The sequence below is a fragment of the Hypanus sabinus genome, chromosome 10 (genome assembly GCF_030144855.1).
Source record: "Hypanus sabinus isolate sHypSab1 chromosome 10, sHypSab1.hap1, whole genome shotgun sequence".
Lineage (NCBI taxonomy): Eukaryota > Metazoa > Chordata > Chondrichthyes > Myliobatiformes > Dasyatidae > Hypanus > Hypanus sabinus.
In genome coordinates, this window is record NC_082715.1 from 112,741,521 (window position 1) to 112,758,854 (window position 17,334).

Below are 17,334 nucleotides of genomic sequence, written 5' to 3' on the forward strand. Positions count from 1 at the left end.
AGTTGCGCCAGGTCCACATGGGCCGGTTTGAGGCGGTCCACCGTGAAAACCTCCTCTTTCCCCCCAACGTCCAGCACGAACATGGACCCGTTGTTCCGGAGCACCATAAACGGCCCCTCGTATGGCCGCTGCAGCGGCGGCCGATGCCCGCCCCTTCGTACAAACACAAACTTACAGTTCTGTAGGTCTTTGGGTACGCAGGTCGGGTGCCGCCCGTGCTGTGAAGTGGGTATGGGGGCCAGGTTACCGAGCTTCTCGCGTAGTCTGCCCAGGACTGCTGCAGGTTCTTCCTCTTGCCCCCTTGGGGCTGGTAGGAACTCCCCGGGGACGACCAGGGGCGCGCCGTATACCAACTCGGCCAACGAGGCGTGCAGGTCGTCCTTGGGCGCTGTGCAGATGCCAAGTAAGACCCAGGAAAGCTCGTCCGCCCAGTTGGCTCCTCGCAGGCGGGCCATGAGGGCCGACTTCAGGTGACGGTGGCCGGTACACCAAAGCGAGACACCCAGGTGGCGATCAGTGCTCGGGCGCAAGATTCAGAGGTGGTGTCTGTGAGCGGGACCGCCTCTGGCCATCTTGTGAACCGGTCCACGATAGTCAGGAGGTGCCGCACTCCACGCGACACTGGCAGGGGGCCCACGATATCCACATGAATGTGGTCGAAACGCCGGTGGGCAGGATGGAACTGCTGCGGTGGGGCTTTGGTGTGCCGCTGCACCTTGGCCGTCTGGCAGTGCATGCACATTTTGGCCCATTCACTGACCTGTTTGCGGAGTCCGTGCCAAACGAACCTGCTGGAAACCATCCGGACAGTTGTCCGGATGGAGGGATGCGCCAAGTTATGAATGGAGTCGAAAACGCGGCGCCGCCATGCTGTCGGGACGACTGGACGGGGCTGGCTGGTGGCGACGTCACAGAGTAGGGTCCTCTCACCTGGGCCCACGGGGAGGTCCTGGAGCTGCAAACCGGAGACTGCGGTTCTGTAACTCGGAATCTCCTCATCCGGCTGCTGCGCCTCTGCCAGTGCCTCAAAGTCTACCCCTTGGGAAAGGGCATGAACGGTAGGGCGAGAGAGCGCATCCGCCACGACATTGTCCTTACCCGAGACGTGCTGGACATCCGTCGTGTATTCAGAGATGTAGGACAGGTGGCGTTGCTGGCGGGACGTCCAGGGGTCGGACGCTTTCGTAAACGCAAAGGTAAGCGGTTTGTGGTCCGTGAACGTGGTGAAGGGCCGACCTTCTAGGAAGTACCTGAAATGCCGGATTGCCAGGTAGAGCGCCAACAGTTCTCGGTCGAAAGCACTGCACTTAAGCTCGGGTGGTCGCAGGTGTTTGCTGAAAAATGCCAGGGGTTGCCAGCGACCTGCGATGAGTTGCTCCAGCAGCCCACTGACTGCCGTGTTTGATGCGTCCACTGTGAGGGTGGTAGGGGCGTCCATTCTGGGATGTACTAGCATTGCGGCGTCCGCCAAAGCTTCCTTCGTTTGAACGAAAGCGGCGGCGGACTCCTCGTCCCAGGTAATGTCCTTGCTCGGACCCGACATCAGGGCGAACAGGGGGCGCATGATCCGGGCAGCTGAAGGGAGGAAGCGGTGGTAGAAATTGACCAGACCTACGAATTCCTGAAGGCCTTTGATCGTGGTGGGTCGGGGAAAGAGGCGGACCGCATCTACCTTAGCGGGCAGAGGGGTTGCCCCGTCTTTAGTAATCCTGTGGCCCAGGAAGTCAATGGTATCGAGTCCGAACTGGCATTTGGCGGGGTTGATTGTAAGACCGTACTCACTCAGTCGGGCGCAGAGTTGACGGAGGTGGGACAGATGCTCCTGACGACTGCTGCTGGCTATGAGGATGTCGTCCAAATAGATGAACGCCAAGTCCAGGTCCCGTCCCACCGCGTCCATTAACCGCTGGAACGTCTGTGCGGTATTCTTCAGGCCGAACGGCATGCGGAGGAACTCGAAAAGGCCGAAAGGAGTGATGAGAGCCGTTTTGGGGACGTCGTCAGGATGCATCGGGATTTGATGGTACCCTCGGATGAGGTCTACCTTGGAGAAGATCCGTGCGCCGTGCAGGTTTGCCTCAAAGTCCTGAATGTGCGGCACAGGGTAGCGGTCCGGTGTGGTAGCCTCGTTCAGCCTGCGGTAGTCGCCGCACGGTCTCCAGCCCCCCGTCGCTTTGGGCACCATGTGCAGGGGGGAGGCCCATGGGCTGTCGGACCGCCGGATGATCCCCAATTCCTCCATCCTCTGGAACTCCTCCTTCACCAGTCGGAGCTTGTCCGGGGGAAGCCACTGAGCGCGGGCGTGGAGGGGTGGTCCCTGGGTCAGGATGTGGTGCTGTACGCCGTGCCTGGGCATGGCCGCTGTGAACTGCGGTGCCAGAACCGATGGGAACTCCGCCAGGACCCTGGTGAAGTCGTTGTCGGACAGCGTGATAGAGCCGAGGTGAGGGGCTGGCAACTGGGCTGCACCCAGGGAGAACGTCTGAAAGGTCTCGGCGTGTACCAGTCTCTTCCTGGGCAGGTCGACCAGTAGGCTGTGAGCCCGCAAAAAATCCGCACCCAGAAGCGGTTGGGCTACGGCGGCCAGTGTGAATTCCCACGTGAACTGGCTGGAGCCGAACTGTAGCTGCACCTGACGGGTGCCATAGGTCCTTACTGTGCTGCCATTCACGGCCCTCAGGGGGGGACCCGGTGCCCTGCTGCGGGTGTCGTAACTCGTCGGAGGTAAAACGCTGATCTCAGCCCCAGTATCGACCAAAAACCGGCGTCCCGACCTTCTATCCCACACATACAGGAGGCTATCCCGATGGCCAGCCGCCGTAGCCATCAGCGGCGGCTGGCCCTGGCGTTTCCCGGGAACTTGCAGGGCGGGCGACAACGGCGGGCTTCTGCGCCCCACCGCTGGTGGTAGAAGCACCAGTGTTCCTTGGGCCGGGGGTTGGCGGGCTCTGCGGCCGGGCCTGGACTGGTTTGCTGCCGGGAGCGTGGCTGGGAGATCTGTGCGATGGACGCCCCGCTCACCTTTTTGGCATTCCACAGCAAGTCCGCCCGGGCTGCCACCTTCCGGGGGTCACTGAAATCCGCGTCGGACAGCAGCAGGCGTATGTCCTCGGACAGCTGCTCCAGGAATGCCTGCTCAAACATGAGGCATGTGTGTCCGTCGGCCAGAGACAACATCTCATTCATTAAAGCCGATGGAGGTCTGTCGCCCAAGCCATCCAGGTGCAGTAAACGGGCAGCCCGCTCGCGCCGTGAGAGTCCGAAAGTCCTGAGGAGCAGGGCTTTGAATTCCGTGTACTTGCCGTCTGCCGGGGGCGACTGTACGAACTCCGCGACCTGGGCCGCTGTGTCCTGGTCGAGGGAGCTCACCACGTAGTAGTAGCGGGTGTCTTCTGAGGTGATCTGGCAAACGTGGAATTGGGCTTCGGCTTGCTGGAACCATAGGTCTGGGCGCTGTGTCCAGAAACCCGGCAGTTTCAACGAAACCGCATGAACAGAGGCGGCGTCGGTCATTTCTGGTCCAAAAATCGTTTGGACCGTCGGGGTCACCAATTGTAGCGGTGTGCTACACGCAGCGCTAAAATTACGACACGGAGTCGGTAACTGCAGTCGAAGGAAAAACTTTATTCGAAAACTTCAGCCTCACTTTTAAGCCTCCCTCAACCGGCCCCCCATGGCGCAGAGGCTCCAAAGCTCTGTGCTCGCAAACCCCAGTAGGCTATCTAATTGTGAGTCGGTTCGGATGCGCCAGGAAATGGGTCGCCACAGTGTATTCATTCAGGCCTTCTGACGAATGCTTGAACATGGCCCAGTCCATCAACCTGAAACAGTCCCATAACTGCTCCTTTGCTTCCCGTGACCACTTCTTTGCTGTCCTTACCTCTGGTACCTTGTTCTTTAGTCTCTGCTTATATATAGGTCAAAGGTCAGATGGTCAGATTTCCCAAAATGCAGTCAAAGGATGGAACAGTATGCATTCTTGATAGTATAGTAGCAGTGGTCAAGTATGTTGGGTTGTCTAGTACTGCAGGTGATGTGTTGGTAACTATGAAAATGGACCAGGGAGAGCCAGTGGATGTAGTGTACCTGGACTTCCAGAAAGCTTTTGATAAAGTCCCACATAGGAGATTAGTGGGCAAAATTAGGGCACATGGTATTGGGGGCAGAGTACTGACATGGATTGAAAATTGACTGGCTGATAGGAAACAAAGAGCAGTGATTAACGGGTCCCTTTCAGAATGGCAGGCTGTGACCAGTGGGGTACCGCAAGGTTCGGTGCTGGGACCGCAGCTGTTTACAATATACATTAATGATTTAGATGAAGGGATTAAAAGTAACATTAGGAAAGCTGGGTGGCAGTGTGAAATGTCAGGAGGATGTTATGAGAATGCAGGGTGACTTGGACAGGTTGGGTGAGTGGGCAAATGTATGGCAGATGCAGTTTAATGTGGATAAATGTGAGGTTATCCACTTTGGTGGCAAGAACAGGAAGGCAGATTACTATCTAAATGGAGTCAAGTTAGGAAAAGAGGAAGTACAACGAGATCTAGGTGTTCTTGTACATCAGTCAATGAAAGCAAGCATGCAGGTACAGCAGGCAGTGAAGAAAACTAATGGCATGATGGCTTTTATAACAAGAGGAATTGAGTATAGAGGTAAAGAGGTCCTTCTGCAGCTGTACAGGGCCCTGGTGAGACCCCACCTGGAGTATTGTGTGCAGTTTTGGTCTCCGAATTTGAGAAAGGACATTCTTGCTATTGAGGGAGTGCAGCGTAGGTTCACAAGGTTAATTCCTGGAATGGCGGGACTGTCATATGTTGCAAGATTGGAGCGACTGGGCTTGTATACACTGGAATTTAGAAGGATGAGAGGGGATCTGATTGAAACATATAAGATTATTAAGGGATTGGACACACTGGAGGCAGGAAGCATGTTCCCACTGATGTCCAGAACTAGAGGCCAGTTTAAGAATAAGGGGTAGGCCATTTAGAACAGAGATGCAGAAAAACTTTTTCACCCAGAGAGTGGTGGATATGTGGAATGCTCTGCCCCAGAAGGCAGTGGAGGCCAAGTCTCTGGATGCATTCAAGAGAGAGCTTTTATATATAGCGGGGTCGAGGGATATGGGGAGAGGGCAGGAACGGGGTACTGATTGTGTATGATCAGCCATGATCACAGTGAATGGTGGTGCTGGCTAGAAGGGCCGAATGGCCTACTCCTGCACCGACTGTCTATTGTAGTTGAGCAGAGTTCTTAAGCTAACCTGACTGAATTTTCTGGCAAGGATGTGAACGGCATCAGGATAGATGGGTTGTTTCTTGTTGTTAATCATGGCACTCAATACATCAAGTGCTATCTTCACATGTCTTTGGTAGTATGCAAAGTACAGTCTTAAGGTTCCTTAAGGTTGTAATAGCCAGGGGTGGTAATGGGTACTGTTGCGTCAGTGCACAACTACATGTGTATGTTAAATGAAAGCACACATGCAGGAGATGGCTTTAATTGGTTTATTAACATTGCAACAAGAGAGACAGAACAATGCACATGTGCAGACAATGGATCAATACATAGTGCTAAGGGGCAGGAGGGCTCATTGCTCTAAAGAAATAGATCCATACATTACACTTCTTCCCTCTTTAGATTAATGTACCATAAAACTGTATATGTAAAAAACATTCAATTTCCCTTTCATAAACCCATATTCCTAATAAACATGCTTTCACAATAACAGTCCATAACTAACTTTACAGTTCTAAAGGTTCAGTCTTTCGGGTGGCACTCTGCTTCTTTCAGGATAGCACCTCAGGAGCTGTGGAGTGGCATCAGTTTGGTAGGTGTCCTGTCCAAGACAACATTCTTGGTTTCTGGTGTCATGATGGCTGCAATATGTTCGTCTTGGATGCAATCAACTCAGGTGTGTTCTTCAGTTGAGCATCCAGTATCTGGTCCACATGGTGTCGACACCATGTCTGATCTCCGACATTCACTGTGTATATCAGCTGTTCAGTTCTTGTAGCTACCCTACCAGGTGCCCCCTTGTCTGCTCAGTAATAACGTGCTTGGACTTCCTGTCCAATCTTGAAGGTCCTTGCTGCTTTGCTTGGCAACTGGCTGAACTACTTATTCTGCATTTCCCTCTGTCGGTCTGCTTTCAGGAGGTCTATGCCAGATTGCAGATTCCTGGTCATGAACAGCATTGCAAGTGCATGATTTGTCATCAGAGTTCCAATACACAAAAAGGAAGTTGTCCACCTTGTGCTGTTGAGAAATGTCCTCCTTGTCCATCACTTTAATGGACTTTGTAAAGGTTTGGATAAACATTTCAGCTAACCCATTCATTGCTGGGCGATGAGGAGCCGACTTGAAATGCCTGATGCCTTTTTTTCTTCATGAACAGTTGGAATTCTTCTGACATGTATTGTGGTCCATTGTCACTCCCAATTTGTTCTGGTAAGACATTTCTGGCAAAGGTAGTCCTCAGAGTGGAGTCAGTTTTTGCTAAGGTGGTTGACTTCATTGGCATAACCTCCAGCCATTTTGAAACAGCAATCAGAAACATGAATCAGAGTCCATGAATGGCCAGCAAAGTCAATATACACTCTTTGGCACAATGACAGCAGTCACTCCCTTGGGTGTAAAAGTGCCTGTGGAGATGCATTTTGAACTTTCTGGCATCCCGAACTGCTTTTGGCCATGACTTCAATCTGTTTGTCTATTCCTAAGCATCACACCTAGATCCGGGCAAGATTCTTCATCTTGACTGTACCCAGGTTTCCTTCATGCAGATTTTCTAACACTCTAGGGCACAGTTTGGAGGGAACCACAACATGGTATCCACACATTAGTGTTCTTTGACATAGTGACAGTTGGTTTCACCTTGCTCAGAGATCTGGAAACAGGGTTACTACGAGCTGGCCAACCTTGCATGGTGATTTCATGGTGATTTGACAATTTCAGGTCACTCCTCGCTTCCCTTTGTACTTTGGAATTTGTTACCGGCAACTTGACAACCAATGCAGCGTGGAACACTACTGCTGGGTCACAGTATGAAGACTTTTCTTCTTCAGTTGCCAATTATGTGTAAAGGGGTTTTCTTCTTTTTTCTTTGTTACTGTGTATGTAATCAAAATGGCTTCTTTGTTTTGTTAACTGGCAGGAATGCTTCTTTGTTGCGAGAGAGTGCTGGGAGAATTGTATTCCTTTGTAAACCAAATGGGGATTAATGTTCTTTCTTCTGAGTCTGTAAGCTTTTGTTGACGGGCTTTTGGGCAGATCGACGTGAGGGGGTTGAGAGAGAGAACGCAATGCTGTAAGCTGGGTGAGGAACGGACCCCAAGCGGGGGTCCGAGGCCAGGAGGTACTCCGAGGAGGGGGGATGAAGCTAGATGTGCTTGGTTGACCACTCGGAGGGTCCTGAGCTGCGAGTCGAGGAGTTCAGAGGGGATCGAATGGTGGCCAGAAGACTTCAGTAATTGAGCTCCAACTCAATTGTGCACGAAGTGGTTTGGACTTTGATAAGTTTGGCGCCTTTTCTTTATTTTTTCTCTTCATATATACTGTATCGTTATTAATCACTTAGTTATAGTAACCTTTATAAATTGTACTCATTTAATCGCTTATGGTGTACTGTCTGTTTTTGGGCGAGGCGGGGACATCACACAGCATCCACACCAGCTGATTACCCAGTTTGGCGGGGCCGAAGGCTGCTCCCCCTAGACGAGAACGAGCTGAGTGAGCATGAGGTGACCCAGGGAGTTACATATGGAAGACGTGACAACCCATCAGCATTGCTGTGTTGTTTGGTACTCTTGAACTCTATAAGAGTGGGCTCCCAGGATAGTGCCCAACATTGTAACCAGGTAGCAATCATCACTGGAGTTCCCTTCCTGGGATTGAAAATGGACACAAGGGGCTGGTGATCTGTCACTAAGGTAAACTTTTATCTGTAGGGTAGTGGTGAAACTTCTTTATTCCCCATACTAGACTAAGGGCCTCTTGGTTAATCTGTGCACAGTTGCATTCCGTGCTCATCAGTGATTTTGAGGCAGATGCAATCGGGCATTCAGATCCATCTTTCATAATGTGTGACAAAGTGGCTCCAATGCCATAAGGGGATGCACTGCAACCAGTTTGTTGGGTAGGGATGGGTCATAATGGGTGAGCAGTTCATCGAATGTTATTAGTCTCTTTGTTTCCTTGAATGCTTTTTCACATCTTTCTGACCACTCCTACTTTGCTCCAGTCTGTAACAGTATGTTCAATGGGTGCAGCACTGTAGCAATGTTTGGGAGAAACCAGTGATAGTAGTTTATAAGACCCACGTATGACCTGAGTTGTGACACATTTTCCGGTTTGGGTGCCTGTAGCTCTGCTTCAATCTTCTCTTGTGCCTTATGTAAGCCATGCCTGTCAATAACGTGTCCACAATATGAGATCTCATTCTTGGAAAACTCACATTTCTCTCTCTCTGCGCACTGACTATGCTCACTCAGTCTAGTAAGCACTTCACCGAGGTTCTGGAGGAGCTTTCATCACTTTTGCCAGTCACAATGATGTCATCAAGGTAACATTGTGTTCCTGAGGTATTTTGGGACATCTGGTCCATTGCTCTTTGCCAAATTGCTGGAGCTGATACAATGAAAGATAGTACAATTATACTGGAACAGTCCCTTGTGAGTGTTGACTGTGAGGAACTTCCTGCTTGACTCCTCAAACTCCATTTCCTGAAAAGCTTGTAACAAGTTAATCTTTGAACATCTCTCTCCACCTGCCAAAGATGGGAAAATACCTTTTATTCATGACAGATGTTACTGCACAGTACGCAGCACCAGGTTGATGCTCACTTTGAAATCACCACATATGCAAAGGCTCCGGCCTTCCCTTTCTTGATCATCAGGACAATGGGCATGGCCCAATCGCTTTATTCAACCCTGAGAAAATTCCAGATGCCTCCAAGCTCTGCAGTTCAGCATCCACTTAAGGACGCAGTGGGTAAGGCACTGGACATGCTTTATGGAATTTTGGTGTTGCCGGTTCATCCAGTTCAATTCTGGCCTTCATGCCTTTTGCGTTTACCAATCCACTTCTCATTAGCATTAAGCAGCTGTGCCAGTCTCTGGTTGCCCCATTTGGGCTGCTGTTGCCTGTTGATGTCACACTGAGAGCTTTAATTGAGTGCCAATCTAGTTAGATTTTTCTCAACCATTCACATCCAAAAAGTGCTGGCCCTCCACTTTTCAATACATGAAGCTTTAACTGTTGTGTTCGGCCTCCACAGGTCACATTTACTTTCAATTTGCCTTTGGCAGACACTTCTTCACCTGTCTACGTCATTAGCATCACTGAGGTCTTCTTTAATGGTATCTTAGAAAACAGTCTGTTATAATCAGCACCTGGAACTATGGACAAAGCTGACCCTCTACCCTCTCCATTTTCAGTTTTACACCAGACACATCTATTGTGATCCAGATGATTTTGCGATCTTTCCTTATACTGTTCAGTTCTATGCATGGCCGTTCACCTTTGTCAGACTCAATGTTGTCGGATTCTGTTGTACATTTGGTAACTTCATGCACTTGCTTAGTTTTGTGTTGGAGAACTTTCACTCAGTTGTGTTTTTTGTCTGCCTTGCACACTCTCTCTGTGACACTTTCTGCAGACTTTCTCTTTGAACCAGTCATTTGCATCATTTGCCACATCAATAAAATTTTTGGCTTTTTGCACCATCCAGGGGCATTTCATGCATTTCACATTCTAGCCTCCTTCTCTGTAGTTCTACTACATCTTCTGCTGCAGTCTCTAACAATATTACAATGGTTAATGCCCATTCTAAGGTTAGGTCTCTTTCAGATAGTAGCCACTTTTGAGTGCTTTGACTATGCATGCCATATACAAGCCTGTCCTTTAATGCATCAGTAAGTCCATCTCTATGCTCATGGTACCGGGAAAGCTTACGCAGTTCTGCAATCTATTCAGAAAGGCTTTCATCTTTTGACTGGTCCTTTTGTAAAATTTAAACCTCTGAGCTATTACCAGTGGTTTAGGGCTCAAGAGATTTTGTAAAATTGTAACAGTTTCATCAAATGTCCTGCTTGCTGGCTTTGCAGCAGTTACTAAGTCGCATAACAGGCTGTATGTTCTTGAGCTAAGACCTGTGGGGGCTTTCTTTTGCTCCTGCAGATAGTTTGCATTATAATACAGTTCAACCTTCTCAATATACGACTCCCAGCATGATGAAATTCGTCAACTTTCCCGACTGAAGCCATCGCTCCGTTATTTTCACTTTAAATTCAGCGCATTTTTCACTATTACTCACACATCGTTCCACTTTCTCTTGCACTTTAACCCTCACTGTTTTGTCCCGTAACTTTCAGAGCAGTTCGTGATATTCTCTGACATTCAGGTTCATACTTGTCACCAATTTGTTGTGTCTGTACACAACTACATATATATTAAATATAAGCACACATACGGGGTTGGCTTTAACTGGTGTATCCACACTGCAGCAAGCATGAGAGGGACAGCAATGCACCTGTATAGACAACAGCATTGCAGAGTTGACAGATCAATACGTATTGCTAAGGGGTGGGGTTTCATTGCTCTAAAAGAAATAGATACAGTACAAATAGTACAGAAAGAAATAGTACAGGGACAAGTTCCCACTACCTATTAAATGCTCCCAATGAGGTGTGCCACAAATAGCCTCTAACAACCAAGTTCAGCTCCTGGCCTTCATGTATGGCTTAGCTACTAAGCCCTGCGGAACAGTTTCTACTGACAGGAGAAGGGACAAAGGCAGATTACTAGAGCCTTAAACAAGGTAGATGGGGCTCGTCAGCTGTGGTTGGCGGCTCATCGAGCAGAAGGAAAACTTTGGTCTCAAACTTCTGCTGCTTAGTGGCTATACCTACTCATGGGGAATGCTTTCGGAGTAAACCCAGAGGGAAAAATCTAGTGCTGGAGTCTCTAAGGCAGTTCTATCTTGAGTTCAACGCCTACTGGCAACTCCAGTGATACGGCTGGTACGAAACTCTATCAGCCTCTGCCGTTCCCTTGGGTTCATGAGAGCATGGAGAGGGGGGAAAGCTTGCTGCATGGGCAACAGCTTGCTCTCCATATCGTATTGCCCAGCTTGCATATCTAGATAGTTAGGACACAACATCCATGGTTGACCCTGATCGACGGACCAGCTCACTTAAACTACAGTCAGGCGTAGCTCACCATCATCTTCTTAAGGTTGAGTAGGGATAGGCAGAAGATTCCTGTCTTGCCATGAATGACTAATAAAACAAAATACAGAGCCCTCACAAATAGCTGGAAGAAGCATATAAACTTACATGAAGAAATGCTACTTGGGTTTGGTATTCAAGAGATGCTAGCAACTCTAGAATTTTGCCAAGGTAGAAGTCAACATGTAAAGACTGCAAGCATGAAAGGACCAAAATGAAATGAAAAGGGAAATCGCAAATTAAAAGCAGAGTTTTCTTCTTACACAAAGCAAGATATTCAAACATTGTAGCAGCGTGCTACATGCAGCGCTAAAATTACGACACGGAGTCAGCAACTGCAGTCGAAGGAAAAAACTTTATTCGAAAACCTCAGCCTCACTTTTAAGCCTCCCTCAACCTGCCCCCCGTGGCGCAGAGGCTCCAAAGCTCTGTGCTCGCAAACCCCCGTAGGCTATCTCCCTTAGCCGGAAAGCTGGCTAATTGTGAGCCGGTTCGGATGTGCCAGGAAATGGGTCGCCACATAACCCCCCCCCCCAGAACCGGCGATACACCCCCCAATGTCCACAGTCTGGGCCGGAACCTGCTTGGGAGGCCGGCCTCTGTGCCTCTGTGCCGGAAACTCGACTGGTTGCGCCAGGTCCACATGGACCGGTTTGAGTCGGTCCACCGTGAAAACCTCCTCTTTTCCCCCAACGTCCAGCACGAACGTGGACCCATTGTTCCAGAACACCATAAACGGCCCCTCGTATGGCCGCTGCAGCGGTGGCCGATGCCCGCCCCTTCGTATAAACACAAACTTACAGTTCTGCAGGTCTTTGGGTACGCAGGTCGGGTTCCGCCCGTGCTGTGAAGTGGGTATGGGGACCAGGTTACTGAGCTTCTCACGTAGTCTGCCCAGGACTGCTGCGGGATCTTCCTCTTGCCCCCGTGGGGCTGGTAGGAACTCCCCGGGGACGACCAGGGGCGCGCCGTATACCAACTCGGCCGACGAGGCGTGCAGGTCGTCTTTGGGTGCTGTGCGGATGCCGAGTAGGACCCAGGGAAGCTCATCCGCCCAGTGAGCTCCTCGCAGGCGGGCCTTCAGGTGACGGTGGAAGCGCTCCACTAGCCCGTTCGACTGTGGGTGGTAGGCAGTTGTGTGGTGCAGCTGAGTCCCCAAAAGGCTGGCCATAGCTGACCACAGGCTGGAGGTGAACTGGGCGCCTCTGTTGGAGGTAACGTGGGCCGGTACACCAAAGCGAGACACCCAGGTGGCGATCAGTGCTCGGGCGCAAGATTCAGAGGTGGTGTCTGTGAGCGGGACCGCCTCTGGCCATCTTGTGAACCGGTCCACGATAGTCAGGAGGTGCCACACTCCACGCGACACTGGCAGGGGGCCCACGATATCCACATGAATGTGGTCGAAACGCCGGTGGGCGGGATGGAACTGCTGCGGTGGGGCTTTGGTGTGCCGCTGCACCTTGGCTGCCTGGCAGTGCATGCACGTTTTGGCCCATTCACTGACCTGTTTGTGGAGTCCGTGCCAAACGAACCTGCTGGAAACCATCCGGACAGTCGTCCGGATGGAGGGATGTGCCAAGTTATGAATGGAGTCGAAAACACGGCGCCGCCAGGCTGTCGGGACGATGGGACGGGGCTGGCCGCTGGCGACGTCACAGAGTAGGGTCCTCTCACCCGGGCCTACGGGGAGGTTCTGGATCTGCAAACCGGAGACTGCGGTTCTGTAACTCGGAATCTCCTCATCTGCCTGCTGTGCCTCTGCCAGTGCCTCAAAGTCTACCCCTTGGGAAAGGGCATGAACGGTAGGGCGAGAGAGCGCATCCGCCACGACATTGTCCTTACCCGAGACGTGCCGGACATCCGTCGTGTATTCAGAGATGTAGGACAGGTGGCGTTGCTGGCGGGACGACCAGGGGTCGGACGCTTTCGTAAACGCAAAGGTAAGTGGTTTGTGGTCTGTGAACGCGGTGAAGGGCCGACCTTCTAGGAAGTACCTGAAATGCCGGATTGCCAGGTAGAGCGCCAACAGTTCCCGGTCGAAAGCACTGTACTTGAGCTCGGGTGGCCGCAGGTGTTTGCTGAAAAACTCCAGGGGTTGCCAGCGACCTGCGATGAGTTGCTCCAGCACCCCACCGACTGCCATGTTAGATGCATCCACTGTGAGGGCAGTAGGGGCGTCCATTCTGGGATGTACTAGCATTGCGGCGTTCGCCAAAGCTTCCTTCGTTTGAACGAAAGCGGCGGCGGACTCCTCGTCCCAGGTAATGTCCTTGCTCGGACCCGACATCAGGGCCAACAGAGGGCGCATGATCCGGGCAGCTGAAGGGAGGAAGCGGTGGTAGAAATTGACCATACCTACGAATTCCTGAAGGCCTTTGATCGTGGTGGGTTGGGGGAAGTGGCGGACCGCATCTACCTTAGCGGGCAGAGGGGTTGCCCCGTCTTTAGTAATCCTGTGGCCCAGGAAGTCAATGGTATCGAGTCCGAACTGGCATTTGGCGGGGTTGATTGTAAGACCGTACTCACTCAGTCGGGCGCAGAGTTGACGGAGGTGGGACAGATGCTCCTGACGACTGCTGCTGGCTATGAGGATGTCGTCCAAATAGATGAACGCGAAGTCCAGGTTCCGTCCCACCGCGTCCATTAACCGCTGGAACGTCTGTGCGGCATTCTTCAGGCCGAACGGCATGCGGAGGAACTCGAAAAGGCCAAACGGGGTGATGAGAGCTGTTTTGGGGACGTCGTCAGGATGCATTGGGATTTGATGGTACCCTCGGACGAGGTCCACCTTGGAGAAGATCCGTGCGCCGTGCAGGTTTGCTGCAAAGTCCTGAATGTGCAGCACAGGGTAGCGGTCCGGTGTGGTAGCCTCGTTCAGCCTGCGGTAGTCGCCGCACGGTCTCCAGCCTCCCGTCACTTTGGGCACCATGTGCAGGGGGGAGGCCCATGGGCTGTCGGACCGCCGGATGATCCCCAATTCCTCCATCCTCTGGAACTCCTCCTTCGCCAGTCGGAGCTTGTCCAGGGGAAGCCGCCGAGCGCGGGCGTGGAGGGGTGGTCCCTGGGTCGGGATGTGGTGCTGTACGCCGTGTCGGGGCATGGCCGCTGTGAACTGCGGTGCCAGAACCGATGGGAAATCCGCCAGGACCCTGGTGAAGTCGTTGTCGGACAGCGTGATAGAGCCGAGGTGAGGGGCTGGCAACTGGGCTGCACCCAGGGAGAACGTCTGAAAGGTCTCGGCGCGTACCAGTCTCTTCCTGGGCAGGTCGACCAGTAGGCTGTGAGCCCGCAAAAAATCCGCACCCAGAAGCAGTTGGGCTACGGCGACCAGTGTGAAGTCCCACGTGAACTGGCCGGAGCCGAACTGTAGCTGCACCTGACGGGTGCCATAGGTCCTTACTGTGCTGCCGTTCACGGCCCTCAAGGGGGCCCCAGTGCCCTGCTGCGGGTGTCGTAACTCGTCGGAGGTAAGGCGCTGATCTCGGCACCAGTGTTGACCAAAAACCGGTGTCCCGACCTTCTGTCCCACACGTACAGGAGGCTATCCCGATGGCCAGCCGCCATAGCCATCAGCGGCGGCTGGCCCTGGCGTTTCCCGGGAACTTGCAGGGCGGGCGACAATGGTGGGCTTCTGCGCCCCACCGCTGGTGGTCGAAGCACCAGTGTTCATTGGGCCGGGGGTTAGCGGGCTCTGCAGGCCGGGCCTGGACTGGTTTGCTGCTGGAAGCGTGGCTGGGAGATCTGTGCGATAGACGCCCCGCTCACCTTTTTGGCGTTCCACAGCAAGTCCACCCGGGCTGCCACCTTCCGGGGGTCACTGAAATCCACGTCGGACAGCAGCAGGCGTATGTCCTCCGGCAGCTGCTCCAGGAATGCCTGCTCAAACATGAGGCATGTGTGTCCGTCGGCCAGAGACAACATCTCATTCATTAAAGCCGATGGAGGTCTGTCGCCCAAGCCATCCAGGTGCAGTAAACGGGCAGCCCGCTCGCGCCGTGAGAGTCCGAAAGTCCTGAGGAGCAGGGCTTTGAATTCCGTGTACTTGCCGTCTGCCGGGGGCGACTGTACGAACTCCAGGACCTGGGCCGCTGTGTCCTGGTCGAGGGAACTCACCACGTAGTAGTAGCGGGTGTCTTCTGAGGTGATCTGGCGAACGTGGAATTGGGCTTCGGCTTGCTGGAACCATAGGTTCGGTCGCTGTGTCCAGAAACCCGGCAGTTTCAACGAAACCGCATGAACAGAGGCGGCGTCGGTCATTTCTGGTCCAAAAATCGTTTGGACCGTCGGGGTCACCAATTGTAGCGGTGTGCTACATGCAGCGCTAAAATTACAACACGGAGTCGGTAACTGCAGTCGAAGGGAAAAACTTTATTCGAAAACCTCAGCCTCACTTTTAAGCCTCCCTCAACCTGCCCCCCCGTGGCACAGAGGCTCCAAAGCTCTGTGCTTGTAAACCCCCGTAGGCTATCTCCCTTAGCCGGAAAGCTGGCTAATTGTGAGCTGGTTCGGATGTGCCAGGAAATGGGTCGCCACAACATAATTAAAAGCAACCGATATACTGTATACTCTAACATAAACCTTAACTAAACCTCAGGCAGTTAATTAATGAAATATCAAGGAATACATACTAATGAACCTGTTATGGATTCACACACAGCACAGTCAGATACAGAGTCAGACAGTATATAAGCATTCCACACTCTTGCAAAACTTCAGTTTTTGGAGAGTAATTTTTGAAGTAAAATATTTATGTCATTGTTGTGTATCTTGAAGCAGAAATCTTAGACAAGTCTTAAGACATACAATCAGCATACAAGCTAATTTCATGTACTTGAATTTATTGCATTCTTTATACTTGTATTATATTTTTATATGCAACATCTGATTCAGAAAAACCATCATTCCATTTTCATTTACACTTCTAAACGGACAAATGCCAAAAAAAAATCTTGAATCTTTACCTGTGATCATTTTAATGATCTTACCAATAACCCTGAAGATAGGAACATCTGATCTGTTTTGCCAAAACACTGAAAGCAGACAGCACCAAGACATGGAATACCAGGTAACATTAGTGGTCCTTGTAATGCTACACCACTCACCTTTTGATCCTCTGAGAGTTCAGAAGAACTGGCCGTTGACTGCACTTCCTTCTGCAAATGCCTGGCTAATCTGTGTGAACATGATTTTTATAAAATGGTTATCTCTCAAAAATTTGGTGTGACAAACCATGAACAGAACAATTCTCATAACAGGAAAAATACGTGTATATGGCATACTGAACATTAAACTTGATAATTATTCCCATCAGCTCAGAAATGTTCGCAGAAGCTTGGATGGCATTCTCCACTCAAACCGAGCATTGTGTCTCAGTGAGAAGTACAGAAAGTATCATACTCCACAACAAATCTCAGGTTGTTTAGCTAAAAGAGTATCCCACCGAGGGTAGAATGCAGCTGATACTATAATACAATACAGCTGAAAGATTATGCATAAAGCGTGCTTGCTCAAGTATTTCACTCTCATTCCAATGTCTGAAAGATGCATACTCCTTGGAGTTGGCAGTTTTAATTAACAAATAGCATGTCTTCTGAACAAGAAGATAAAGAGAAAATGGCAGCTGGCCACATTATCCCCTTGAGCCTCCTCCATCATTCATTCAACCTAATCTTGGCGTCAGCTCCACTTTCCTGCCCACTCCCTTCACCTTCAGCCACTGGGACTGAGTATTGGCTTTCTGCATTTTGGATATGGACCTTGAAAATAAGACTTGGACAGTCTTTTAGTTTTTTATATTCTGTGTTTTTCACCCAACCTTTCTCTTTTTCTGTGTGCAGGTGAGAGGAATTTGCAGATTGATGTGCTTATTCTGTTTTTGTCCGATACTGTGCAGGAAGGAGAGAATAGGGAGTTGATGATCATGCTGGCTTTCTTTGCTTTTTTTTTCCCCGATTTTGTATTTGGAGAAGAAGAAATTCAGAGTTATACACTTCAATAATAAAATGAATCTTTGAATATATTGATTGATACAACTTCCACAACTCTTATCAGAGAGAAATTCATCCTTACCTTCCCCTTAAACAAGTGATCCTCAATCATGAGACTA

The 17,334-nt window shown here is 50.9% G+C and overlaps 1 protein-coding gene across 2 annotated transcripts in view; it reads right to left on the reverse strand.

Annotated features, from left to right (window-relative positions):
- aida (axin interactor, dorsalization associated) overlaps positions 1-17,334 on the reverse strand; it is an 84,914-nt gene that overhangs the window by 64,295 nt on the left and 3,285 nt on the right. For both annotated transcript variants that reach the window (XM_059982654.1, XM_059982653.1), the window contains exon 2: positions 16,331-16,400. In XM_059982654.1, coding sequence (XP_059838637.1) covers positions 16,331-16,400 — 70 coding nt within the window. The remainder of the gene's footprint in view (positions 1-16,330; positions 16,401-17,334) is intronic.